The 22,755-nt window shown below is 53.6% G+C and overlaps 3 protein-coding genes across 3 annotated transcripts; 2 read left to right on the top strand and 1 right to left on the bottom strand.

Moving 5' to 3' along the window:
* Window positions 1-149: 149 nt before the first annotated feature.
* SLAMF1 (signaling lymphocytic activation molecule family member 1) lies at window positions 150-7,420 on the top strand. The gene is made up of 8 exons (XM_063176487.1): window positions 150-665; window positions 921-1,247; window positions 2,957-3,274; window positions 3,864-4,166; window positions 5,527-5,637; window positions 6,660-6,748; window positions 7,086-7,232; window positions 7,376-7,420. The coding sequence occupies exons 2-8, from the start codon at window positions 1,187-1,189 to the stop codon at window positions 7,418-7,420; spliced, it is 1,074 nt and encodes a 357-aa protein (XP_063032557.1). The 5' UTR covers window positions 150-665; window positions 921-1,186.
* Window positions 7,421-8,721: 1,301 nt separating this feature from the next.
* On the bottom strand, window positions 8,722-10,944 carry LOC134429231 (CD48 antigen-like). The gene is made up of 5 exons (XM_063176352.1): window positions 10,811-10,944; window positions 10,184-10,513; window positions 9,742-10,047; window positions 9,113-9,223; window positions 8,722-8,976 (listed from the first exon to the last, which is right to left on the bottom strand). Exons 1-5 carry the CDS (start codon window positions 10,881-10,883, stop codon window positions 8,972-8,974), a joined length of 825 nt encoding a protein of 274 aa, XP_063032422.1. The 5' UTR covers window positions 10,884-10,944; the 3' UTR covers window positions 8,722-8,971.
* A 2,152-nt stretch (window positions 10,945-13,096) lies between these two features.
* On the top strand, window positions 13,097-17,904 carry LY9 (lymphocyte antigen 9). The gene is made up of 9 exons (XM_063176469.1): window positions 13,097-13,207; window positions 13,728-13,844; window positions 14,138-14,495; window positions 14,751-15,011; window positions 15,557-15,667; window positions 15,837-15,881; window positions 16,667-16,725; window positions 17,178-17,261; window positions 17,390-17,904. The coding sequence occupies exons 1-9, from the start codon at window positions 13,097-13,099 to the stop codon at window positions 17,441-17,443; spliced, it is 1,200 nt and encodes a 399-aa protein (XP_063032539.1). The 3' UTR covers window positions 17,444-17,904.
* Window positions 17,905-22,755: the final 4,851 nt, after the last annotated feature.

The following is a 22,755-nucleotide window of genomic DNA, read 5'->3' as shown; positions in this document are numbered from 1 at the left end:
CAGAAGTTTCCAGGACTCCACCGCTGTTTTTCCCGGATTAATTCATCTTGCGATTCCCCATCTGTATTTTTTCTGTAAAAGTCTGATTTTTGAGAAATGGTGGCTTTGGGTTTTTACCTATCAGGTGCTTTCTGAGCAAGGAAGGAGGAGGAGCCTCCCAGGAGGTTCCGGGTGGGTTTTTTTGGGTGGTTTTGGGTTTTTTTTGTCATTCAAAAATCATTTCCCGGCAGCAAAACCTCGGGGAAAACTCTGGGTTGGGCGTCCCTGGAGAGCAGCGGGATGTGATCCAATCCCAGGATTTGGTTTGGGTTAAAATCCTGGGATTTTCATCCCTGGAGGTGTCCATGGAACAGCAAGGTGGGACTTGGTGACATCTTGGATTGTTGGATCCCGGAGCTCTTCTCCAGCCTCAGGGATCCTGGAATTCCCTCTCCATCCACACCCTGAAAATTGGGAAAAGTGGTGAAATTTGGAGAAAGAAAAAGGAAAAAAACCTTGGATTTCAAAGCTTTTCCACCAAAACCAGTCAGGATTTTCCAGCATCAGATCCACAACTGGATTTTCCCAGCATTTCCCAGCCTTTCCACCAGGAAGGACCATCCCCATCCCCAGCTGATCCCAAATCCACCCAAACCCACCCAGAACGAGGATTTGGCTTCTCCCAGGTGAGTTTTCGGGACCTCCCGTCCCTCTCCTCCTCCTGTGGATCCCATGGAGCTCCAAGCTGGGATTTTCCCCGGAAATCTGGGGATTTCTCACCTTTCTGGGCGGTCCCACCCCTGGGGGATGGAGCAGATTTTGGGATGCTCCAATGAATCTCCCACGTCCCTTAGTGGGGTCGCTTTGGAGCTTCCACCTCTCCAGAGCTGGGAAAACTCCACGAAATTCCTCCAAAACCGGATTTTTCCTCTTTTTTTCAGAGCCGTTTGAGGACCCCTCAGCAGGATGATGGAACTCTGGCGGAAAAACCAAACCCGTTCTCTGCTTCCTTCTGCTTTTTCCTCTTCCATCTCCGGGGCGCGGAGCACAGCCTCCGTGCTTTGAATAATTTCCGAGCGAAGGGGATAAAAGGCAAAGGTTTAGCTCAATCAGCCCCAAAAACAGGAAATGAGAGGGCCGGGGGTGAAGCTCTTCCTGCCAGCACCTGCTCCGAGCCCCGGAACCGCGGAGGCTCCGTGATCCCGGCATGGGCTCCGGGGCTTGGCTCCGGCTGCTCCTCACCCTCGCCGCTCTTGGGGGTATGTGGGGTTTCCTCACTGATTTCTGGGGGTTTGGGTGGTTTTTCATGGATTTTGGGGTTTTTTTTGGTGGATCTGAAGGGGTTTGGGCCTTTGGGGTGGAGGTGCTCCAGGTGGGATGGGAGGGGTGTCCCTAAAAGTCTCCCAAAGGGAGGAGGGGAGTCAAATGTGATGGGAAAAGTTCAGCGGGAAAAGTGAAGGATTTGGGTGAATTTTAGTGGGTTCTGAGAGCCCTGAGGGATTCATTCAGAGCCAGAGGGAGTTGGGATGTTCCAGAGGGAGATTCCAGGAGGATTGGCTCAGATCCACAGGCTGGGAGATTCCCAAGGGGTAAAATCATGGAATGGTTTGGGCTGGAAGGACCTTGAGGATCCCAACCCTTTGCCATGGGACAACATCCATGAAAATGGGGCCAATCCCTGTTTTTGGGGGGTCTGGAGAGCCAAAATTCCCTCCAGACTTCCAGCCAAAATTCCAGGTTCCGCCAGCATGAGGTCGTTTCCCTTTTCCTTTATTCTTCCTTTTTTCTTCCTTTTTTCTTCCTTTTTTTCTTCTTTTTTTCTTCCCTTTTTCTTCCTTTCCTTTTTCCTTTCCTTTTTGGGCAAAAACCCATGGAAAAAAGGCTTTGGGAAAAGTGAGGGTGGCACAATGGGGACCCTTCTGTGCTTTTGGGAGCTCCAGATTTGGCTCCTCCTCCTCCTTCTCCTCCTCCTCCTCCTCCTCCTCCTTCTCCTCCTCTCACAATTTCCTACAAAAACAAAATTTGTTTGCCCAGAAATGAGGGAAAATCTGAGTCGAGGAAAATCCAAATCGAGGAAATTCTGAATCATTGGCCTGAAATAAAGAACAACAAAGGGAGTTTGGGGGAAAAATCCTCCCACGGGAATCCCGGGCCATGGGAGATGAAACCCCTCAATTTTTTTCCAAAAAACCCAACCTGGGACCGCCTCAACCAGAAGGAAAATGTGGGATTTGTACCAGAGCCTGCTCCCAGGTGGCTGCAATTCCCAAAATTCCAGGGTGTTTGAAGCTGGGAACGAGACTTCTTTGGATTTGGGGTCTCTCCTTTAGATTTGGGGCCTTTCCCTTTGGATTTGGGGTCTTTCCCTTTGGATTTGGGGCCTTTCCCTTTGGATTTGGGGTCTCTCCTTTGGATTTGGAGTCTCATCTTTGGATTTGGGGTTTCACCTTTGGATTTAGGGTCTCACCTTTAGATTTGGGGCCTCTCCTTTAGATTTGGGGCCTTTCCCTTTGAATTTGGGGTCTTTCCTTTGGATTTGGGGTCTCTCCTTTGGATTTGGGGTCTCTCCTTTGGATTTGGGGTCTTTCCCTTTGGATTTAGCATATCTCCTTTGGATTTGGGGTCTCACCTTTAGATTTAAAGTCTTTCCTTTGGATTTAGGGTCTCACCTTTGGATTTGGGGTCTTTCCCTTTGGTTTTGAAGCCTTTCCCTTGGATTTGGGGTCTCTCCTTTGGATTTGGGGTCTCACCTTTAGATTTGAGGTCTCTCCTTTGGATTTGGGGTCTTTCCCTTTGGATTTGGGGTTTCACCTCTGGATTTGGGGTCTCCCTCTTGGACCTGGAGGTTTCTCCCGTAGATCTGGGCTCCTGTGTCTCCCCAGGCCGGATCCGGCGCCGCCCCTGCCCCGATCCCAGAGGATCCCTCCGGGATTGGGATGGGGACGATTCCCAACCCTTCTCGCTCCCCTCTTCCCAGGGATCAGTGCCCGGGTGACGCAGCTGGGGACTCTGGGGGAACGGACGATCCTGCAGATCCCCCGCAAGCTGTGGGAGCCCACCAAAGAGTTCAAGGAAGCCTCCTGGAAGAAAATCACCGAGGAGCCGCTCAAGAAGAAACTCCTGCTGAAGATTTCGGGCGAGAACCACACGGAGTTCGAGCCGGAGCGGATGCGCTTAGGGGAGAACTTTTCCCTGGAAATCCTCAACACCAGCCGGGATGACGGGCGGCTCTACGAGTACAGCGTCTACCGGGGCTCGGACGAGGAGGTCTGGCAGATCCAGCTGGAAGTTCTTGGTAAAAAAATCCCCTGGGAATCGCCAGGATGGTGATCCTGGCCTTTTCCTGGGTGTTCCAGACCTTTCCTGGATGTTCCAGAGCTTTTCTGGATGTTCCAGGCCTTTCCTGGATGTTCCAGAGCTTTTCTGGATGTTCCAGGCCATCCAGGATGTTTCAGGCTTTTCCTGGCTGTTCCAGACCTTTCCTGAGTGTTCCAGACTTTTTTTTTTTTTGATGTTCCAGGCCTTTTCTGGATATTCCAGGCCTTTTCCTGGTTGATTCTGGCATTTTGGGAGCAGGTCTGGGAGGTGTGTGGTGGTCAAGGGGATGGAAATGTCCATTTTGATGTCCAAAGGATCCTGGAATTTCCATTTCTCCTTTTTCCAGAGCTGGAGGTCAATCTCAGCATTTTTGCCGGAACCTCTCGGCAAAAAAGCTGAGATTTTGTTGGACATTCCCAGCCTTTTCCTGGAATTTCCTGCTGTTTTCCTGGATTTTTTCCTGGGTGTTCTCAGCCTTTTGGGAGCAGCTCTGGGATGAGGGAGGTGGAAACCACCAACCTCCATGTCCTCCAATTCCAAATCCTGGCATTCCCGTCTCTCCCCAGAGCCGGTGGCCGTTCCCAGCATCCGGATCCTGCGCCAGGAATCGTCCAACGGGAGCTGCTGGCTGGAGCTGAGCTGCTCCTCGGAGCGGGGGGACGAGGTTTCCTACAGCTGGGACAGCGGAGACAGCGGGGAGAGCCGGGACAGCAACGGCACCGGGGCGCTCTGCCGGGCCAACGGCAGCGTCCTGAGGCTCCGGTTCCCGCTGCGGAGCGCGGCCTTCGGCTGCGTCTGCACCGCCCGCAACCCCGTCAGCTCCCACAACGCCACCTTCGACACCGACCAGTGCGGATCCCTGCACAGGGGTAGGTGCTGGGATCCCTGAACCCCGGAATTCCAGAACCCCAGAATCCCAGAATCTTGGAATTCCAGAATCCCAGAACCCCAGAATCCCAGAATCTTGGAATTCCAGAATCCCAGAACCCTGGAATCATGGAACCCTGGAATTCTGGGATCCCAGAACCCCGGAACCCTAGAATCCCAGAACACCAGAATCCTGGAATCTTAGAACCCCCAGAATCATGGAATCATGGAATCCCAGAACCCCGGAATCCTGGAACCCCAGAATCCCAGAATTCTGGAACCCCAGAATCCTGGAACCCCAGAATCCTGGAGTCACAGAATCCTAGAACTCCAGAATCCTGGAATTCCATAGTCCCAGAATCCTGGAATCATGGAATCCTGGAATCATGGAATCCTGGAATTCTGGAATCAGAGAATTCCTGAATCCCGGAATCCCAGAATCCTGGAAATCCAGAACCCTGGAATCCCAGAATCTTGGGATCCCATAATCTCAGGACCCCAAAATCCCTGAACCCTGGAACCCCAGAATCCCTGAATCCCATAACCCCATAATCCTGGAATCCTGGAACCCCAGAACCCCAGAAACCTGGAACCCCAGAACCCCAGAACCCCAGAAACCTGGAACCCCAGAACCCCAGAATCACAGAATTTTGGAAGCCCAGAATCTCAGAATCCCAGAATTTCAGAACCTCAGAATCCCAGGGTTGTGGGGTGGGAAGGAAGCTCTGGAGACGTTCAGATGGTGGGAACTTGGTGGATTTGGGCGGAAAATTGAGATATTTGTGTGGGAATTTTGAGAGATTTCTATGGATATTTGAGATGTTTCTGTGGATTAATGGGATCCCCCTTTAGACAGGAGATTTTTTACAGATATTGGAGATATTTCTTTGAACTTTCAAGATATTTCTGTCCCTCGAGCCCCCTTAAAGCCACCAGGGATATTTTAGGGTTTTTTCCGACCCCACATCCAGCCCCCCAGCGGGTTTTTATCTCGAATAAGGCAAATCAAGAGAGCTCAGAGGCATTTCCTGCCCTTTGCTTCCTGTTCAAATCAACCTCAAATCAGGTGACAGAGGTGACAAAATCAGCCTCCAAATCCGGTGACAAAGTGACCAAATTCAGCCCCAAAATTAGAGTACAGCGGTGAGAAAAATCCGCCCCAAAGTCAGGGGAGAAAGTGATGGAGATCAGCCCCAAAATCAGGTGACAGGTGACAAAAATCAGCCCCCAAAATCAGGTGACAGAGGTGACAAAAATCAGCCTCAAAATCAGGTGACAGATGACAAAAATGAGGTGACAGAGGTGACAAAGGGCTCTGGGTGACCCGGGGCCACCTCCCCTGTGTGTCCCCTCCTGTCCCAGGTGTCCCTGGGGTGAGGACAGAGCTCCTGGTGCCTCTGGTGGTGCTCGGTGTCATCGTCATCATCGTCATCGTGGTCATTGTCACCTTCAGGGCCACCCGCTCGGCCAAATGTGAGTTTGGGGGGTCCTGGACAGGTGGGGATCCCCAGAATTCCAGAGGTTGGGAAAGAATTCCGAGGTCATCGAGCCCTGGCTGTGATTGGTCCCCTGTGGTCACTTGAGGAACAGGAGATGGGACTGGGATCTCTGGGATCGCTGGGATCACTGGGATCTCTGGGATTGCTGGGATCAATGGGATCACTGGGATAACTGGGATCTCTGAGATGGCTGGGATCACTGGGATCTCTGGGATTGCTGGGATCAATGGGATCACTGGGATAACTGGGATCTCTGAGATGGCTGGGATCACTGGGATCTCTGGGATTGCTGGGATCAATGGGATCACTGGGATAACTGGGATCTCTGAGATGGCTGGGATCACTGGGATCACTGGGATCTCTGGGATCTCTGGGATCACTGGATCACTGGGATCGCTGGGATCGCTGGGATTGCTGGGATTGCTGGGATCACTGGGATTGCTGGGATCTCTGGGATCTCTGGAATTGCTGGGATTGCTGGGATCACTGGGATTGCTGGGATCACTGGGATCGCTGGGATCTCTGAGATTTCTGGGATCACTGGGATATCTCAGATCTCTGGGATCACTGGGATCGCTGGGGTCACTGGGATCCTCTCCCAGCTCAGCTCTGAGGGACCCAGGATCAGTTCCTGGCAGAGAAAATCCTGGAAGGAGAATTCCTGAGGGATCTGGAAGGGGCTGAGCCTGGAGAAAAGGGGGATCCAGGGGGAATTTGGGATCTGCCAGGGGGAATTTGGGATCTGATCTCAGGGAATGGAGCCAGAACAAGAGGGAACGGCCTCGAGCTGTGCCAGGCCTGGAAATTTGGGGAAATTCCTCCTGGAAAAGGAAAAGGGCTTGGAAGGGCCTCAGGGAGCTTTGGAGTATCCTAGGAATTCCTGGAGATTCCTCGGGATGACCAAGAGGGGACCGGACACAGGTCGGACTCGGAGACCTTGGAATTCTCTTCCAACCTGGCTGATCCTGGGATTGTGTGACCCCTCCCACCCCACAGGTGACCCGGACCCCTCCCAGGTCACCCCGGACCCCTCCCAGGTCACTCCAGCCAGTGCCACCATCTACGCCCAGGTGCAGCGGGTGCAGGTGAGGGGGAAAATGGGGAAAAATGGGGGAATTGGGGGAAAATGGGGAAAAAAGGGGAATAAGGGGGGAAAATGGGGAAAAAAGGGGAATAAGGGGGGAAAAGGGTAAAAGTGAGGGAAAAAATAGGGGAAAACGGTGAAGAAAAGGGGGAATAAAGCCGAGTGACACAACTTGCTGAGTGCCCAACATCCCACGGTGGCTTTGGGGACAAACTCTGGGATTTTCCCCCTTTTCCGAGACCCGTTGGGCACAATCCTGTCAGGAAAACGTCCAGCAGGACCAGGGTGACCCCGTGGGGACCCTCGTGTCGCTGCCCACCCTTTGTCCCCTCCCTCAGAAGCCCAAAGGCACCGTCCCCAACGCCACCCCCGTGTCCTGCACCACCATCTACGCCGCCGCCACCGGGCCACCCCCGACCCCCAATGGAGCCCCCCGGTCCCCGGCTGTGTCCCCAACGCCGCGGGGACGCCCCCCGCTGTCCCAGGTAAGGGGAACATCCCCAACCCCCCCTTTGTGGGGCACCCCCTGCCCAGCCACCTCGCTGACCCCTTGGTGTCCCCATTTTGTGACCCCTTGGTGTCCCCATTTTGTGACCCCCTTGGCGTCCCCATTTTTGTCCCCCCCAAGGAGCCCACGACGGTTTACGCCAGCGTGACCCATCCCGTGGCCTGAGCCTCCCTGGGATCCGTGTTCCCAGCTGGAATCACTTCTGATCCCGGGGGATCCTTTGGGGATCCCTGAGCACCCCCGGAGCCTCCCTGGGATCCATTCCTGGCTGGAATCACTGCTGATCCCGGGGGATCCTTTGGGAATCCCAGGAAATCCTTCAGGGATCCCATAGCAAATCCAGAGCCTCCCTGGGATCCCTTCCTGGCTGGAATCGCTGCTGATCCTGGGGATCTTTGGGAATCCCAGGGAATCCTTTGGGGATCCCTGAGCACCCTCAGAGGAATGGAGCGGCGTGTCCGATGTGGGACGGTCAAACAAGGGCTGGACACAGGGAAGGAATTCCAGGCTGTGCTTGGAGGAATTCCAGCCGGATCCTGGAGCCGTGGGAGAAGGGAGGGAGGCTCTGGATGCACCTGGGGCTGGGAATGATGGAGGATCCAACGGGAATGGTCATTCCCAGACCCGTGGAACCAGGAATGGTCATTCCCACACCCGTGGAACCTGGAATGGTCATTCCCAGACCTGTGGAACCAGAAATGGTCATTCCCAGACCCGTGGAACCTGGAATGGTCATTCCCACACCCATGGAACCAGAAATGGTCATTCCCACACCCAGGGAACCTGGAATGGTCATTCCCACACCCATGGAACCTGGAATGGTCATTCCCACACCCGTGGAACCTGGAATGGTCATTCCCACACCCGCGACATCAGGAAGGCCGTTGGGATTTGGACTCCGACCTCATCCCTGCGGAATTTCAGGATCTCATCCTCGTGGTCCTGAATTCCCAAGGGAACCCACAGGGACTTCAAAGAGGAAGAACAAGGGTTTATTTCCTGAGCTCTGGAATGGGTTAAAAATCCCAAATCCGCTGGATTTTGGCCCAAGGAATGAGGGATTTTGGTGACCCCTCTGCGGCAGGAGCCAGGTCACACCAAACTTCCCCATTCCCATCCTTTCCCACCGGTCTGAGGGATTTTATCATCCCAAAACGTCTCAGGTGTCCCTCGGTCCGAGCTCGTGGATTGGGGTGGAGGGAAAGGAAAATAAACTTGGAAACTTGGAATTTAAAAAATCCCTTGGGATTGGATTCTGGAGAGGTTTCCCAGGCTGGACCTGGATTTGGGGGAAGAAAACCAAGGTGAGAATTGGGGGGTTTCCCTCTCTTCCTGTGCCCAAGGTGTAATTCAGCCTCTAATCAGCCAATTAATTAATTAAACAAGTTTATTTTGCAGCTCAGCTGTATTTGCATCAATAAAAAAATTTAAAAAAAAAGGATTCTCAGATTTCCAAACCCTAAAATCCCCACAGAATCCCCACCCCTGCCCAATCCCAAATCCATACTTTCCGGAGTTTTCCACCCCCAAATCTTCGCTCCGAGGTGCAGCCGGGGGTTGAATCTTGGGGGAAAAACCCGAATTTCTGGATATTTCTATTCCATGGATCCCAGTGGGTGCTGGAGTTTCCAGGAGAAGAATTCCATAGGAATGGGGATTCTGGAATTTTGGCGGCGCTGGTGGCTGGTGGGATTTGGGAAGCACCTGTAACCTCTGTTATCCTGCAAGGAAAACGGGCGGGATTTGGGACATTTTGGGGATTTTTGATTCCAGAACACCCAGATTTTGGGGTTCCAAGGGTTGGTTTGGGCTCAGACCCCCCAAATTTGGGATCCTGCCCCCACATTCCGGACAAACCTTCCCGGGAATTCTCCCTCCACCAGCAGGAGAAGCCCACGAGGAGCAGGATCAGCCCCTCGGCCACGGCCACGACCACCGGTCTCCAGGGGCTGAAATTCCCTGGAATTACTGGAAAACAATCCCCAAATCCTGGAACTGGGCTGGGATTTGGGGTTCCCTTCCCACCCAAACCATCCCAGGATTCCGTGAATCTCTAAATTTATAGAGAGATTACAGAACAAAAATGGCCTTATACAGAACAAAAATTTCCTAGATAATTATGCATTAAGGATATAAAAAGAAGTATATATATATATATATATAAAACAAGTATATTTATATAGAAAAATGAGTATATATTATATATAAAAATAAGTATCCATTCTATATAAAAGTGTTTTATATAAATACCTATTACATATATATTTTATAGATATTAATTTATATATTTTATAGATATTAATAGATATATAACTATAGTTTTTACACAGAATGCATACAAAAAAGTTAAATTTGAAATTATATTATTTACATCTGCTTAAACGAATTTTTTTAATATTTTCCAAAATTTCCCCCATTTTTTCCCCATTTAAGGCCTGTAAACCCCGGCATGCTCAGCCCCACCCCGGGGCCCATGGGGAGCTCACCTGGGCAGGTGAGGGCGGCGCGGGCCGCGCTCCACCCCGCGGGGTTGCTGACGTTGCAGAGGCAGATTTGGGGATCCGCGCCCTCGGGGAGGCTCCGGAGCAGCAGGGAGGAGCTGCCCGGGATCTGCCCCGGGATCTGCCCCGGGATCTGCCCCGGGATCTGCCCCGGGACCGGCTCCGGGCCATCCCCGGCACAGGCCCAGCTGTAGGAGACGTTCCCGGGGCTGGAGCAGAGCAGGGACAGGTGGCACCGGCCCCGATCCCGCTGCAGGATTTGGGATTTCAGCTCCGGCCGCGGGACGGGGTCTGCGGGGACAGCGGGGTGAGAGGGGACAGGGGGACATGGGGACAGAGGGACAGGAGGACACCGGGACAGGGGGACAGGGGGACATGGGGACATGGGGAAAGAGGGACAGAAGGACACAAGGACCCAGCCACTCACCCCACACGGACACTCGGAAGCACCGGGTTGAAATCACTCCTGAATTCTCGAACTCGGCCCAATAGACCCCGTTATCCTCCCTGCGAACCGGGGAGATGCACAGGGAGAGGTTTCCTGGATGGAATTTCACTCTCCCATGGAAAGGACCTCTGGGATAGGAGACACTTCCATCCTTGGGGGCTGTCAGGATCCACTGCAACGCTCCTGAATTAATGTCCCATTTCCAGTGCATCTCTGTCCACTCCCTCGAGGTTTTCTCCGGCACCAGGCACAGCGACGCTCCCGCGGTCACGGGGCGGGACACAGCCGGATTTTGGCATTCCGGGGATCCTAAACCAGAGCCGGGCAAGTCGCGACTTTCAGGCAAACTCCGCACCCCAAAAGCTGCTCAGAAAGGGGAACCGGCCCCGCGTCACGGGTCGGCTCGGCCTGGCCAAGGGGGGGCTGAGAGGAGCGAGGAGAATCCCCCCAAAGCCGCAGCCAGCCCCTCTCCATCCCCCCGAGCGCCGCTCCGGCTTTTCCCCGCAGCAATTCCCGAATTGCCCGCAGCAATTCCCCAATCCCCGCAGCAATTCCCCAATTCCCGCATTCCCGCAGCCCCCCCGGTCCCCCGCGCCCCCTCCTCACCTCGGCTCCCGGCCAGGCCCAGCAGCAGCGCCAGCAGCGCGGGGGGACAGCGGCGACCCCCGCGCGGGGACATCGCGGAGCGGAGCGGGGACCCCTCGGGGCTGCGAGCGCCCGCCGGGGACTTCCTCTGCCCCGGCTCCTTCCTCTGCCCCGGCTCCTTCTCCTCCTTCTCCTCCTTCTCCTCCTTCTCCTCCTTCTCCTCCTTCTCCTCCTTCTCCTTCTCCTTCTCCACCTCCTCCTCCTCCTCCTCCTCCTCCTCCTCCTTCTCCTCCTTCTCCTCCTCCTTCTCCTTCTCCTTCTCCACCTCCTCCACCTCCTCCTCCTCCTCCACCTCCTCCTCCTCCTCCTCCTCCTCCTCCTCCTCCTCCTCCTCCTCCTCCTCCTCCTCCTCCTCCTCCTCCTCCTCCTCCTCCTCCTCCTCCTCCTCCTCCTCCTCCTCCTCCTCCTCCTCCTCCTCCTCCTCCTCCTCCTCCTCCTCCTCCTCCTCCTCCTCCTCCTCCTCCTCCTCCTCCTCCTCCTCCTCCTCCTCCTCCTGCGGCCGGCCCTGTGGCAGAGGGGACAAGGACGTGTCCGGAGCGCGGCGCTCTCAGCCCCAAAGCTCGCAGGGAACTGATTTGAGTCGCCCCGGGAGGGCAATTTTGGGGTGTTTTGGGGGGTTTTGCTTTCCCTTTGCAGCGAGCGCCGGGGACGCTTGGGGACATCGCGGTGGCTCCGCTGTCCCCAGCTCGGGCAGCCGTGCAGCAGCAGGGCCGGGAGCTTTGGGGAGGAATGTCCAACCCCGAAATGCACTTTCCAATCTCAAAATCCCTGTTCCAACTCCAAAAAAATCCTTCTCGTTCCAACCCCAAAATCCTCCCGGTTCCAACCCCAAAATTCTCCCCGTTCCAACCCCCAAATCCTTCCTGTTCCAACCCCAAAATCCTTCTTGTTCCAGCCCCAAAATCCTCCCGTTTCCAACATCAAAATTCTCCTCGTTCCCACCCCAAAATCTTCCTCGTTCCCACCCGAAAATCCTCCTTGTTCCCGCCCCAAATTCCTCCTGGTTCCAGCCCCCAAATCCCCTTTTCAACCCCAAAATCTTGTCCTTAAATTCCCTTCCACCCCAGACCAGTCTGGGTCAGCAGCTCCCAGTTCCTCACTGGGGCAGAGGAACCTGGGTTTTATTTAGGATTTTTAATCCATTTTAAAAGAATATTTTTAGAACATGTATGACAATTTTTTAATCTGCCCCAGCTCACTTCCCTCTCGCCCCAAAGTTTCGCCACGACCGTCTGCGTGTGACGTTCCCTGAATAATCCTGACTGGGAAGTGATGTTTCCAAAAATTGTCATTGTCCCGTGTTTGGGTTGGCTTTTGGGGGGGGACAGAGGGGACTGGAGCTGCTCCTTTATGGCCAAGGCTGAGGGAACCATGGAGCACCTGAGCCATTTGTCCCACACGTAGTGGGACGCACCTTGGTGCAGGTGACGCTTTTGGTCCACCATCTTTCCATGGAAAACAGTGGTTTTGGTTTTTAACACCTCAGATTTCCATTTTTTGAGTGTGAATTGCCTCTCCTTGATGCGTCATTTATGATCACAACCACTTCCCCCCAGCAAGGACGGATAAGAGCGCTCTTCCTGTTACTCTTTGGGGTGCACACATTTGTGCGCTGCTGCCCCAGATCCTCTCCGTTTCCGGACATCCATGGACGTGTTTTGGATCCCTCATCTTGTCACCCTCATGCTCCTCCACCAAACCAGTGAGTGCCAGGTCCCCTGGGAAGGAGATCTTGGGGTGGTTTTGGGTTTTTTGGGGTCAAGGGATGGCTGGGAACACCAGAGCAGCTCCATGGGGTGGATTCGTGCCCAGTGTTGGAATCCAGGGCTGCCATGGAAACCTGCTGCCATGGAAACCTGCTGGAGGGCTGGTGTCCATCCCTGTGTCCATCTCTGGTGTCCATCCCTAGTGTCATCTGTGGTGTCCATCTCTGCTGTCCATCTCTGGTGTCATCTGTGGTGTCCATCTCTGTGTCCATCCCTGGTGTCCATCTCTGGTGTCCATCTATGCTCCAGATGTTCTCCAGACATCCTGCTCTGCCTTCAGCTCCTGCTCCTCTCCACGTTGCCTCCCTGTTTTTTGGGGTCTCATCTTGGGGTGTTTTTTGGCTGAAAACAGTGAAATTGGGCAAGGTTCAGCCCTTGCCCGCTCTGAGGGGGGTTTATCACGTGAACCATCCCGTGGTTTTGTTATTCCTGGGAGCTTATCTCCTCCAGCAGCTTGTTCCTGCCACGGGCTCTGTTGTCCATGTCGCAGGGGGGGCTGAGGCTGATGCCGAGCCTGACCTCGGGGCTGGGCCAGGATCAGTTCCCTGCTGGGAAAACTGGGAAGGAGAACTCCATTCCCGGTATAAATGGGGTGGCACGGTTCATTGGAAATGGGAAGTTGCGAAAATAACAAGAACAGCTCCTTCCTCCTCAAATTGGTGAGCCAAGGGCATGGTGTGGTCACTGGAGGGAAGGGACGGGTCCTGAGGGATCCTGGACCTTGTCCTGGGCTGCACCCAAAGGAGGGTGGAGGGTTCTCACTGCTGCAATGGTGAGATCCCACCTGGAGTGGTGAGATCCAACCTTCAGTGGTGAGATCCAAACTGGAGTGGTGAGAATCCACCTGAAATGGTGAGCGTCCACCTGGAATGGTGAGATCCCACCTGGAATGGTGAGATCCCATGTGCAATCTCCAGATCCCACCAGGTCTGGTGCCCCAAACATGAGAAGTTCATTGAACTGTTGGAGCGAGTCCACCGTTCCAAAGTTCCCTTCCCTGTGGCCACAGAGAGTGCTCAGCCTGGAGAAGCCGTGCTGGAGCTGCCCCACGCAGCCCTGGCAGAGTCCAGGGCCAGGCTGTCTCCAACTCCTCGTTCTCCTTTCCCTTTCAGTTCCCCTCCGGGCTCAGCCTGGGGGTGCCCTCGTGCTCTTCCTTCACCCAGGGACCCTTCCATGAGCCCCCCATGAGCCCTCAAACACCCCCAGCCTTGATGGGCTTCATCCTCTGGGTTCTGCAACTTCATCCCAACCTGATCCCACTTTGATCCCAGCTTTTCATGCCACCTTCATTTCCCCCTTTCATCCCATCTCCAGCCCATGCTCAGCACTCCTTCATTCCAGCTTCCTCCCACCTCCAGCCCACCTTCAGCGTACCTTCATCTCTCCATCCCACCCTGATCCCACCTTGATCCCACCTTAATCCCAACTCCATCCCACCTTTTCACCCCAAATTCATCCCACTTCCATTCCACATCCATCCCACCTCCATGCCCCCTTAAACCGACCTCCATCCCACCCTGAGCCCACCTTCATCCTAAATTCCCCCCACCCCCATCTCAAGTTCTCTCCCTGTTTTCTCTCCCCAGTGAGCGCCAGCGACACCAAGGAGGTGAACGGGGTCCTGGGCAGGTCCGTGACCTTCCAGAGCCGCAACCCAGACAGAATGACAGCACTCTGGTTTTTTGGGAATGAAGCCATAGTGACTGTGATATTTGACGGCCCTCCTCGACCTGCATTTCATAAAGAAGAATTCAAAACCCGTTTTTCTGTCTCCAAGAGCGGCCGTGCGCTCACCATCTCCCAGCTGAGGATGGAGGATGCCGGGACCTACTCTGTAACAATCAACGGAAAAAGATCCGCCTTCAGCCTGCAGGTGTTCAGTAGGTGCTGTTAGTGATCTTTTGGGGGTGCTTTTAGCGCTGTTTGGGGGTGCTTTCAGTGCTGTTTTGGGGGTGCTGTTAGTGCTGTTTTGGGGGTGCTTTCAGTGCTGTTTTGGGAGTGCTGTTAGTGCTGTTTTGGGGGTGCTTTCAGTGCTGTTTTGGGAGTGCTTTTAGTGCTGTTTTGGGCGTGCTTTTAGCACTCCTTTGGGGGGTTTTACACTAAAAGAGATGTTCGTGACACTGCGGTGCCCACAGGGGAGCTGGCAGAGCCCACGGTGACCTGCGAGGCCCAGAACTGCTCGGATGGGAGCTGCAGCTCCTCCCTGCGCTGCTCCGCACACGGAGGGAACGTCTCCTACACCTGGAGGGTGCGGGGTCGGACTTGGGACGGGAGCTCCGTGGTGCTGCTGGTGAACCAAACATCCCAGGATGGGCTGGAGACAGTGATGTGCTCGGCACGGAACCCCGTCAGCAGCAGGAGCATCATTGTCACCAACCTCGGGGAGCTCTGCGCAGGTGAGAGCCGGGAACAGATCCTGATGGGCTGATCCTGATCCCCTGAGGAACATGGGAAAGTTGGGGTTGGGATGGGCTAGTCCCGATCCCTGAGAACAGGGAAAGCTGGGATTTGGGGTTGGGATGGGCTGATCCTGATCCCCTGAGAGCAGGAAAAGCTGGGATTTGGGGCTGGGATGGGCTGATCCTGATCCCCTGAGAGCCATGGGAACATTTGGATTTGGGGTTGGGATGGGAAAGTTGAGGTTGGGATGGGCCGATCCCACTTCCTGTGAGGGCCATGGAAAGGTGGAGGGAAAGGTGAGAAGATGGACTGATCCTGATTCCCTGAGAAACACGGGAGGGTTGGGGTTGGGATGGGATGGGAATGGGAATGGGAATGTTGAGGTTGGGATGGTCTGATCCTGATCCCCTGAGAGCAGGAAAAGCTGGGATTTGGGGCTGGGATGGGCTGATCCTGATCCCCTGAGGAACACGGGAACGCTGGGTTTGGGATGGGCTGATCCCGATCCCCCGAGATCTTCTGCATGCTCTCCCTTTTCCAGGTGCCCTCTCCAGCGGCCAGGTTGGGGTCAGGGTAGGGGTCGGGGTCATAGCCGGGACTTTGGTCCTGGTCCTTTTGTTGATTTTCCTCTTGATCCTGTGGAAATCCAAAGGTGAGCATGGAAAACCATCCTTGGAGCCCTGGGGAGCAGGAGAGGGGACCTGGGAGGGGGACAGAGCCAGGGTGGGGCAGATGTGGGGTGGATTTTGGGCGGATTTGGGGCTGATCTGGGGTGAATTTGGGGCTGATTTTTGGTTCTGATTCTGTCGCATCTCCCCCAGGCTGGACGAAATTCCCCCTCTCCCAGCCCAGGCCTGCAGACACAGGTGGGATTTTGGGGCAGTTCCCTGCCCTTTTCCTGGTGGGAATAACCAGGGAATTGCATTTAGGATCAGGGGAACCATCCCCTGGTGCCGTGGTTTGGGAAGGACCCCGACCCCTCTGTCCTGGTGGGGAGAGGGAGGGGCTAATCCCAGGGGATGATTCCAAATTCCTGAAATCCCATTTTGCTTCCATTTTTTGCTGGAAAATTTCACCCCAGACCACCAAGGGGGAGCTGGGAGCGCAGTCGTGGGATCATGAAAAAAAAGAGAGAATTTGGGGAAAAATAAAATAAAATAAGAGACATTTAGGGGGAAAAGTCAGGAATTCCACTTGGGAACTCAGGGTCAGTCCAGCCAAGAATTCCAGAATCCCCGAGGCTGGAAAATCCCTCCAGGACCATCGAGTCCAAGCTGTGCCCGATCCCCACCTGCTCACCCAGGAATTCCAATTGGAAATTTATCCCAAAAATGGGATTTTAAGGATTTAAATCCCCCTTTCCCTGCTCTGTTCCATGAGCAATGAAGGAGAAACAAATGGATTTTGTCCTCCAAAAAAGCAGCCAGGAATTTGGGATTTAAACCAAAACCGGGCGGATTTTCCCTGTCCTTGGTGCTGGAAGTTCATCCCGACCCCGCGGCACCAGGGAGGGTGGGATGCGGAGCAATTCCCACCTCCAGCAGCTCCGAGGGGCTTCGGGGTCGGGGTTTTACCCAAGCCTGGACTCCTGAGGTTGGGATTCCCGCATTCCCTGCACCACAAATCCCCAAATTCCTGCTTTTCTCCCCAGTTCCAGGAGCCACAAACGACTACACAACCGTGTACGCCGAGGTGGGACCTTCCCAGCAGGTGAGTTTGGGGTTGGGGACACCTTGGGGACACCCTGGGGCACTCTGAGGACACCTTGGGGATGGCTGGACAACCCTTGGTTCCTTTTGAGAATTCCAAGTGGGAAGTGCCACGGCTGGAGGCGGCCCAAGGGCACCTGAACTTGCCCAAAACTCCGTGCCCAGCCCCAAAATATCGGTTTTGGAGGGATCAGAGAAAAATCTGGGGTTTTGGGGTTTTTTAAACTCCTGGGAAGGAGTTTAAAATTGTCCCATTTTGTGAATGGGGACGCTTCCCACTGTCCCAGGATGATCCAACCTGGCCTTGGGATGGGACAACACCTCCAGAGGTGGCGCTTTGTTGGGTCTCTGGATTTGGGATCATTTTTCCAGCACCAATCCCAAAAATTTTTTAAAATTCTTAATTTTTTTTTTAATTTTAAATTTTAAAATTTTAAAATATTTTTCTCCCAGAACGTCCCTGACGGAACTAAAGCCAAACCAGCAGAGGGGGCACCCCCCTCAACCGTTTATTCCCTGGTCAAGCGTCCAGAGCAGGTGAGCCCGGGCTGGGAGATGGAACCCCTGGAGCTGGGACGGGCACAGAGGGGTCCCGAGCCCTCAAACCAAACCCTGGATCAGCCCCCAGGACCCCAAACCGAGCTTGTGTCCGTCTGTCCTTGCAGGCGGATGGGGGGACAGCAGAAAATGCCACCGTGACCGGCCTGGAGCTGATGTAGAAGGACCCAGAACTGGTTTGAAGATCAAGAGACCAATTTAAAGGGACTGGAACTGGTTTCAGAACATGAAACTGGTTTAAAAACCTGGAAGTGATATAAAGATTTATTTTAATGAAACTGGGCCTGGTTTACAAGAAACCAGAACTTGTTTAGAATCAGAACTGATTTAGAAGAAGATGGAGCTGCTTTGAAAGGACCTGGAAGTGGTCTAAAAGGACCTGGAACTGGTTTAAAGGACCTGGAACTGGTTTAGAAGGATCTGGAACTGGTTTAAAGGACCTGGAACTGGTTTAAGAGGTATCCACTCCCTGATCAGACAGATGGACACCACAAGGTGGCTCCAGAACAGCTCCAACATCCCCAATGCCACTCCAAACCTGGATCTCATGGATCTCCCCCTTTTGTCATGTCCCTTCCCCTCCTCATCTCTGCTGCTTCAGTTTCCCTCTCTTTGGGATTTCAGGGAGGATTTTTCATGGGGAATTTCTCCGTGTTTTTGGGAACTTCACATTTTTGGCATCTCTGTGGGATTCAGATTCCTTTCCCCAACCTTTCCCACTGGAATTCGGTACCAAAACTCTGCCAAAGCTGCCGGGACTCCCAGGCAGGCTGGAGGAGACTCTCCAAAGGGTTTTCCCATGGAATCCTGAAATTCCCGAGGGTGGAAAAGCCCTCCAGGACTGTCAGTCCCCATCCTGATCACCCAGACAGGCATCCAGTGGGTTCTTTGGAGATGTCCAGGGAAGGCTCCAAACCAGCCTCTTTTTGCACGGAAAACTCATTTTTAAAAGCTCAGGGATTCATTTTATAAATAAAAATTTACTTTTTAAATTTTTTTTTTCTTCTGTTGTATTTTGAGCCTTGCAAAAGCTTCAGCTTCTCGCAGGGCTGAAAACCACCAAAACCAACCAAAAATAACGCCAGGAAATTAAAGCGGAACGAGAAGTGACGCCTCCCATCAGAGCTCGTGTGGTTTGAGCACCTGCTCCCTTTCCCCACCTCCGGAACGTTCTAAATTTTACAGCACCCAGCCCCCCAAAAGAACCCCCAAAACCTTGGCCCCACCAATCCCTGCAGGGCCAGGGTTCGGGATTGGGGATCCGGGATTTGGGGTGGATCTGAGGGAAAACGGGACACGGAGAGCGACTCTGGGATGGAAGAGTAAACCCATGGCAAGGGGAAACATCCATGGGGTGGAGAGATGAATCCAATGGGGTGGAGAAATAATTCCATAGGATTTCTCCATGGAATGGAGAAGCAATCCTATGGGATGGAAGAGTAAACCCATGGCAAGGAGAAACGGATCCATGGGATGGAGAAATGAATCTATGGGGTGAAGAAATGATCCATGGGGATGGAGAGATGATCCATGGATTGGATAGATGATCCATGGGGTGGAGAAATAAATCCATTTGATTTCTCCATGGAATGGAGAAATTCTGTGGGGTGGAAGAATAATCCCATGGCAAGGAGAAACGGATCCATGGGACAGAGAAATAATTCCATGGGGTGGAGACATGACCCATGGTGTGGAGAGATGACCTATGGTGTGGAGGAAGGACCTCGGGGATGTTTTTTACCCGTTCCTCCCCCGATTTCACCACCTTTGCTCACCAACCGCCGCTTCCTGCGCCGAAAGGGGAAGGGAGGCGGCTCCGAGGGGCCGGGCGGGGCAGGATGGGCCCGAGGGGCTTTGGGGGGCTCTGCCTCGCCCTGCTCTGCTCCAGGGCCGGTGAGTGGGGCCGGGGGGCTCGGGGGGCTCGGATCAGGAGGATGAGGAAGAGGAAGGGGCTGAAGGCAGCGGGTGCAGCGCAGGGAGGTCCTCGGAGGGCTTTTCCTGGGGGTTAAGCTCAGGTTTGGGTTGAGCCCGGCTTTGCTGAGCGTGCTTTGTGTTCCCATGAGGGTTTTGGGGTCTTCTGAGCTGTCCCAGCTCCCCAGATCCACCCCAGAGCATCAGGAGGGGCTTTTGGACCGTTTTGGGTTGGTTTTGTTGGTTTTGATCTTAGCAGGGCCACGAACGGGACTTGGATGATCCTGGTGGGTCCTTCCACCTCACATTCCCCAATTCCATGCCCCAAATGGGGCTGTTTTGGGGTATTTTGGGATATTTTGGGGTATTTTGGGATATTTTAGGGTATTTTATAATTCCCTGCTGGTGGCACGACCCCAAAACCCCCTGGGTTTTGGAACGGCCTCAGCTCAGCCCCAGCCCCCATTTTCCACTGTGCGAACCTGACAGATTTGGGGTTTTCGTTGTCGGGGGTGAGGTGTGAACCCCACAGGATGTGGGGCCGCTACTCCGCTTGAGCTCAGCCCCCTCGGAGAGCTGTGGGACCTCCTGAGGTGGAAAAACCTGCACGGATCACCCAACCCAGCCTCAGGCCATCCCAAAATCCCCAAATCCCCAAAAGCCCCGAATCCCACCTGGTGTCTGGGAGCGTTTTCCAAACCCTCCTGGAGGTTTTGGGGTTGGGATCATCCCTTGGAGCTGTTCCAGAACCCCAAAACCCTCTGGGGCAGAATTTCCTGGATTTCCACCCCAAATCCCACCTGGAACATCTCCGGCCATTCCTGGGATCCCATCCCCGCTCCCTCAGAATTCCCGGGATTTCCCTCCCTCTCCTCTTCCCCAAAATTTCCTTCTGGGGCCCTCCTGACCTGTCACCCTCTGGCGCTGTCCCCAAACCCTGTCCCACGTCCCCTGAGGGGACACTGGTGTGGACATTCCCGTTCCTGACCCCGGAATTTGGGGCAGAATGGACAAATCCCAAACCCCACAAATCCCCAGCCCTCGGCTTCCAGGAAGAGGAGTCGGGGAACGGGAACAACAGGAATGTCACCGAGGAGACCCCGGAGGGGACACGGGACCCCCTGGAGCCACCAGGACACCCCAGCGCGGCCACCGGGGACGGGGACGCGGTGACAACGTGGCCGAGGGTCATCACGAGCCCTCCTGGGAGCCTCGGGGACCACGCGGTGACATCGGCGGGGAACCAGAGCCGTGAGTTCCAGGGGAAGGGAGGGAGGTGGCACTGTCCCCAGGGATGTGGCACTGTCCCCAGGGATGTGGCACTGTCCCCAGGGATGTGGTATTGTCCCCAGAGAGGTGACATTGTCACCAGGGGATTGTCACCATTGATTGGACATGGCACTGTCCCCAGGGAGGTGGCATTGTCCCTAGGGACCTGTCACCATCATGGGGAGGTGGCACTGTCCCCAGAGGTTCATCATTGTCCCCAGAGATTTGTCACCATCATGAGGAGGTGACGCCACCCCTGGAGGACTTGTCACCCTCTTGAGGGGTGTGTGCCACCCCCGTGGGGACTTGTCACCCTCCTCGGGGACATGTCACCACTCTGGGGGCCGTGTCACAACTCTGGGGGATTTGTCACTGTCTCGGGTGACTTGTCACCCTTATGGGGGATGTGTGACAACTCTGGGGGACGTGTCACCACTCCAGGTGATGTGCCACCAACCTGAGGCACCTGCCACCTTCTTGGGGGATGTCCCCCCATGTCGCCTCTGTCCCCACAGGAACCTCCTCGGGTGTCTCAGCCCGGTACTGGTCGCCCGTCATCTTCGTGGTGCTGGCCCTGCTCGTGCTCTTTGTCACCTACCAGAGGAAAAAGGACAAAGGTCAGACCCAAAAACCCAGAGGCCACAACACCAAAATCATTAGAAATGCCCCTGAAAGATCCAGAACTCAAAACCCCAAAAAATCCAGAGACCACAACCCCAAAACTCCCAGAAGTCACAATCCCAAAATAATCAGAAATGCCCCAAAAAGATCCAGAAGTCAAAACCCCCAAAACCTCCAAAAGTGCCCCAAAATGTCCCTTTTTGAGGTGCAGCACCATCGTGGTCACAGCTCAGGGCTGGGAGATTCCCCTGTGCTCCAAAATTCCCAAAATTCCCCAAATTCATCCCAAATTTCCCATTTTACCTCAAATTTCCCTCCTTTGGGGTCACCTCTGCCCTTTTCTTCTCCACAATTTTTTGGGCTTTTGGGGTTTTTTTCCTGCTCCAAACCCAAACTGGGGCTCGGCTGCTTTTGGGGTTTTCCAAAGGGGATTTGGGGTGGAAAATTCAGATTTTGGGTCTGTTCTGGTCACAGGGATCCTGGACAGGGCCACGAGCGGCAGTGACTCCTCAGGTGAGCCCTGCGGGGTAACTGGGGGAACTGGTTTTATTTTATTTTATTTTATTTTATTTTATTTTATTTTATTTTATTTTATTTTATTTTATTTTATTTCATTTCATTTCATTTCATTTCATTTCATTTCATTTTGTTTTAATTTTTTGGGCTATTTTTCTAATTGGGTGTTTGATTTTATTGGGATATTTTGACTTTACCAGGATATTTTCTTTTATATTTCATTTTATTGGGATTTTATTTCTGGGATATTTAATTTCATTGGGATATTTAATTTTTCCTTGAATATTCGGTTTTATTGAGATATTTTATTTTTTTCTGGGATATTCAATTTTATTGGGATGTTTTATTTTTTCTGGGATATTCAGTTTTTATTTGGATATTTTCTTATCCCATCCCTGGAAGTTTCCAATTCCAGTTTGGGACGGTGGCAATGTCCCTTCCCATGGGATTGGGATGATCCTAAAGCTCCTCCCATCCCAAACCGCTCCAGAATTCCCAAATCCCGGAGATTCCCAGAATTCCCAAATCCTGGAGATTCCCAGCTCTCATCCCGACCCTTCCCTTGCAGATCTGGGAGCTCTGGTCCAGCCCCACGTCCACGAGCCCATCCCAAAAATCCCAGAGGAGACCGAGACCCCCTTGGACCAGCCAGAGCCCCCTCAGCCCCTGGTACTGCTGGGCAAAGGGAAAATTCCTGGGGAAATGGGAAAATTCCTGGGGAAATGGGAAAATTCCTGGGAAAAAATTGAATTCCTGGGGAAATGGGATTTCCTGGGAAAAAAGGAAAATTCCTGGGGAAAAGGGACAATTCCTGGGGAAAAGGGACAATTCCTGGGAAAATGGGAATTCCGGGGGAAATGGGAAAATTCCTGGGGAAAAGGGAAAATTCCTGGGAAAAAATGGAATTCCGGGGGAAAGAGGATTTCCTAGGAAAAGGGAAAATTCACGGGAAAATGGGAATTCCTGGGGAAATGGGAAAATTCACGGGAAAATGGGAATTCCTGGGGAAATGGGAAAATTCCTGGGAAAAAGGGAATTACTGGCATAAAGGGACAATTCCTGAAAAATGGGAATTCCTGAGATAGGGGGAAAATTCCTGGGATAAAGGGACAATTCCAGCCCCTCCCAATTCCCAATTTTCTCCTCCCCAGCCGGA

Source organism: Melospiza melodia, chromosome 25 (assembly GCF_035770615.1).
Source record: "Melospiza melodia melodia isolate bMelMel2 chromosome 25, bMelMel2.pri, whole genome shotgun sequence".
NCBI classification, from domain to species: Eukaryota; Metazoa; Chordata; class Aves; order Passeriformes; family Passerellidae; genus Melospiza; species Melospiza melodia.
This window is presented reverse-complemented; position numbering and strand designations above follow the sequence as displayed.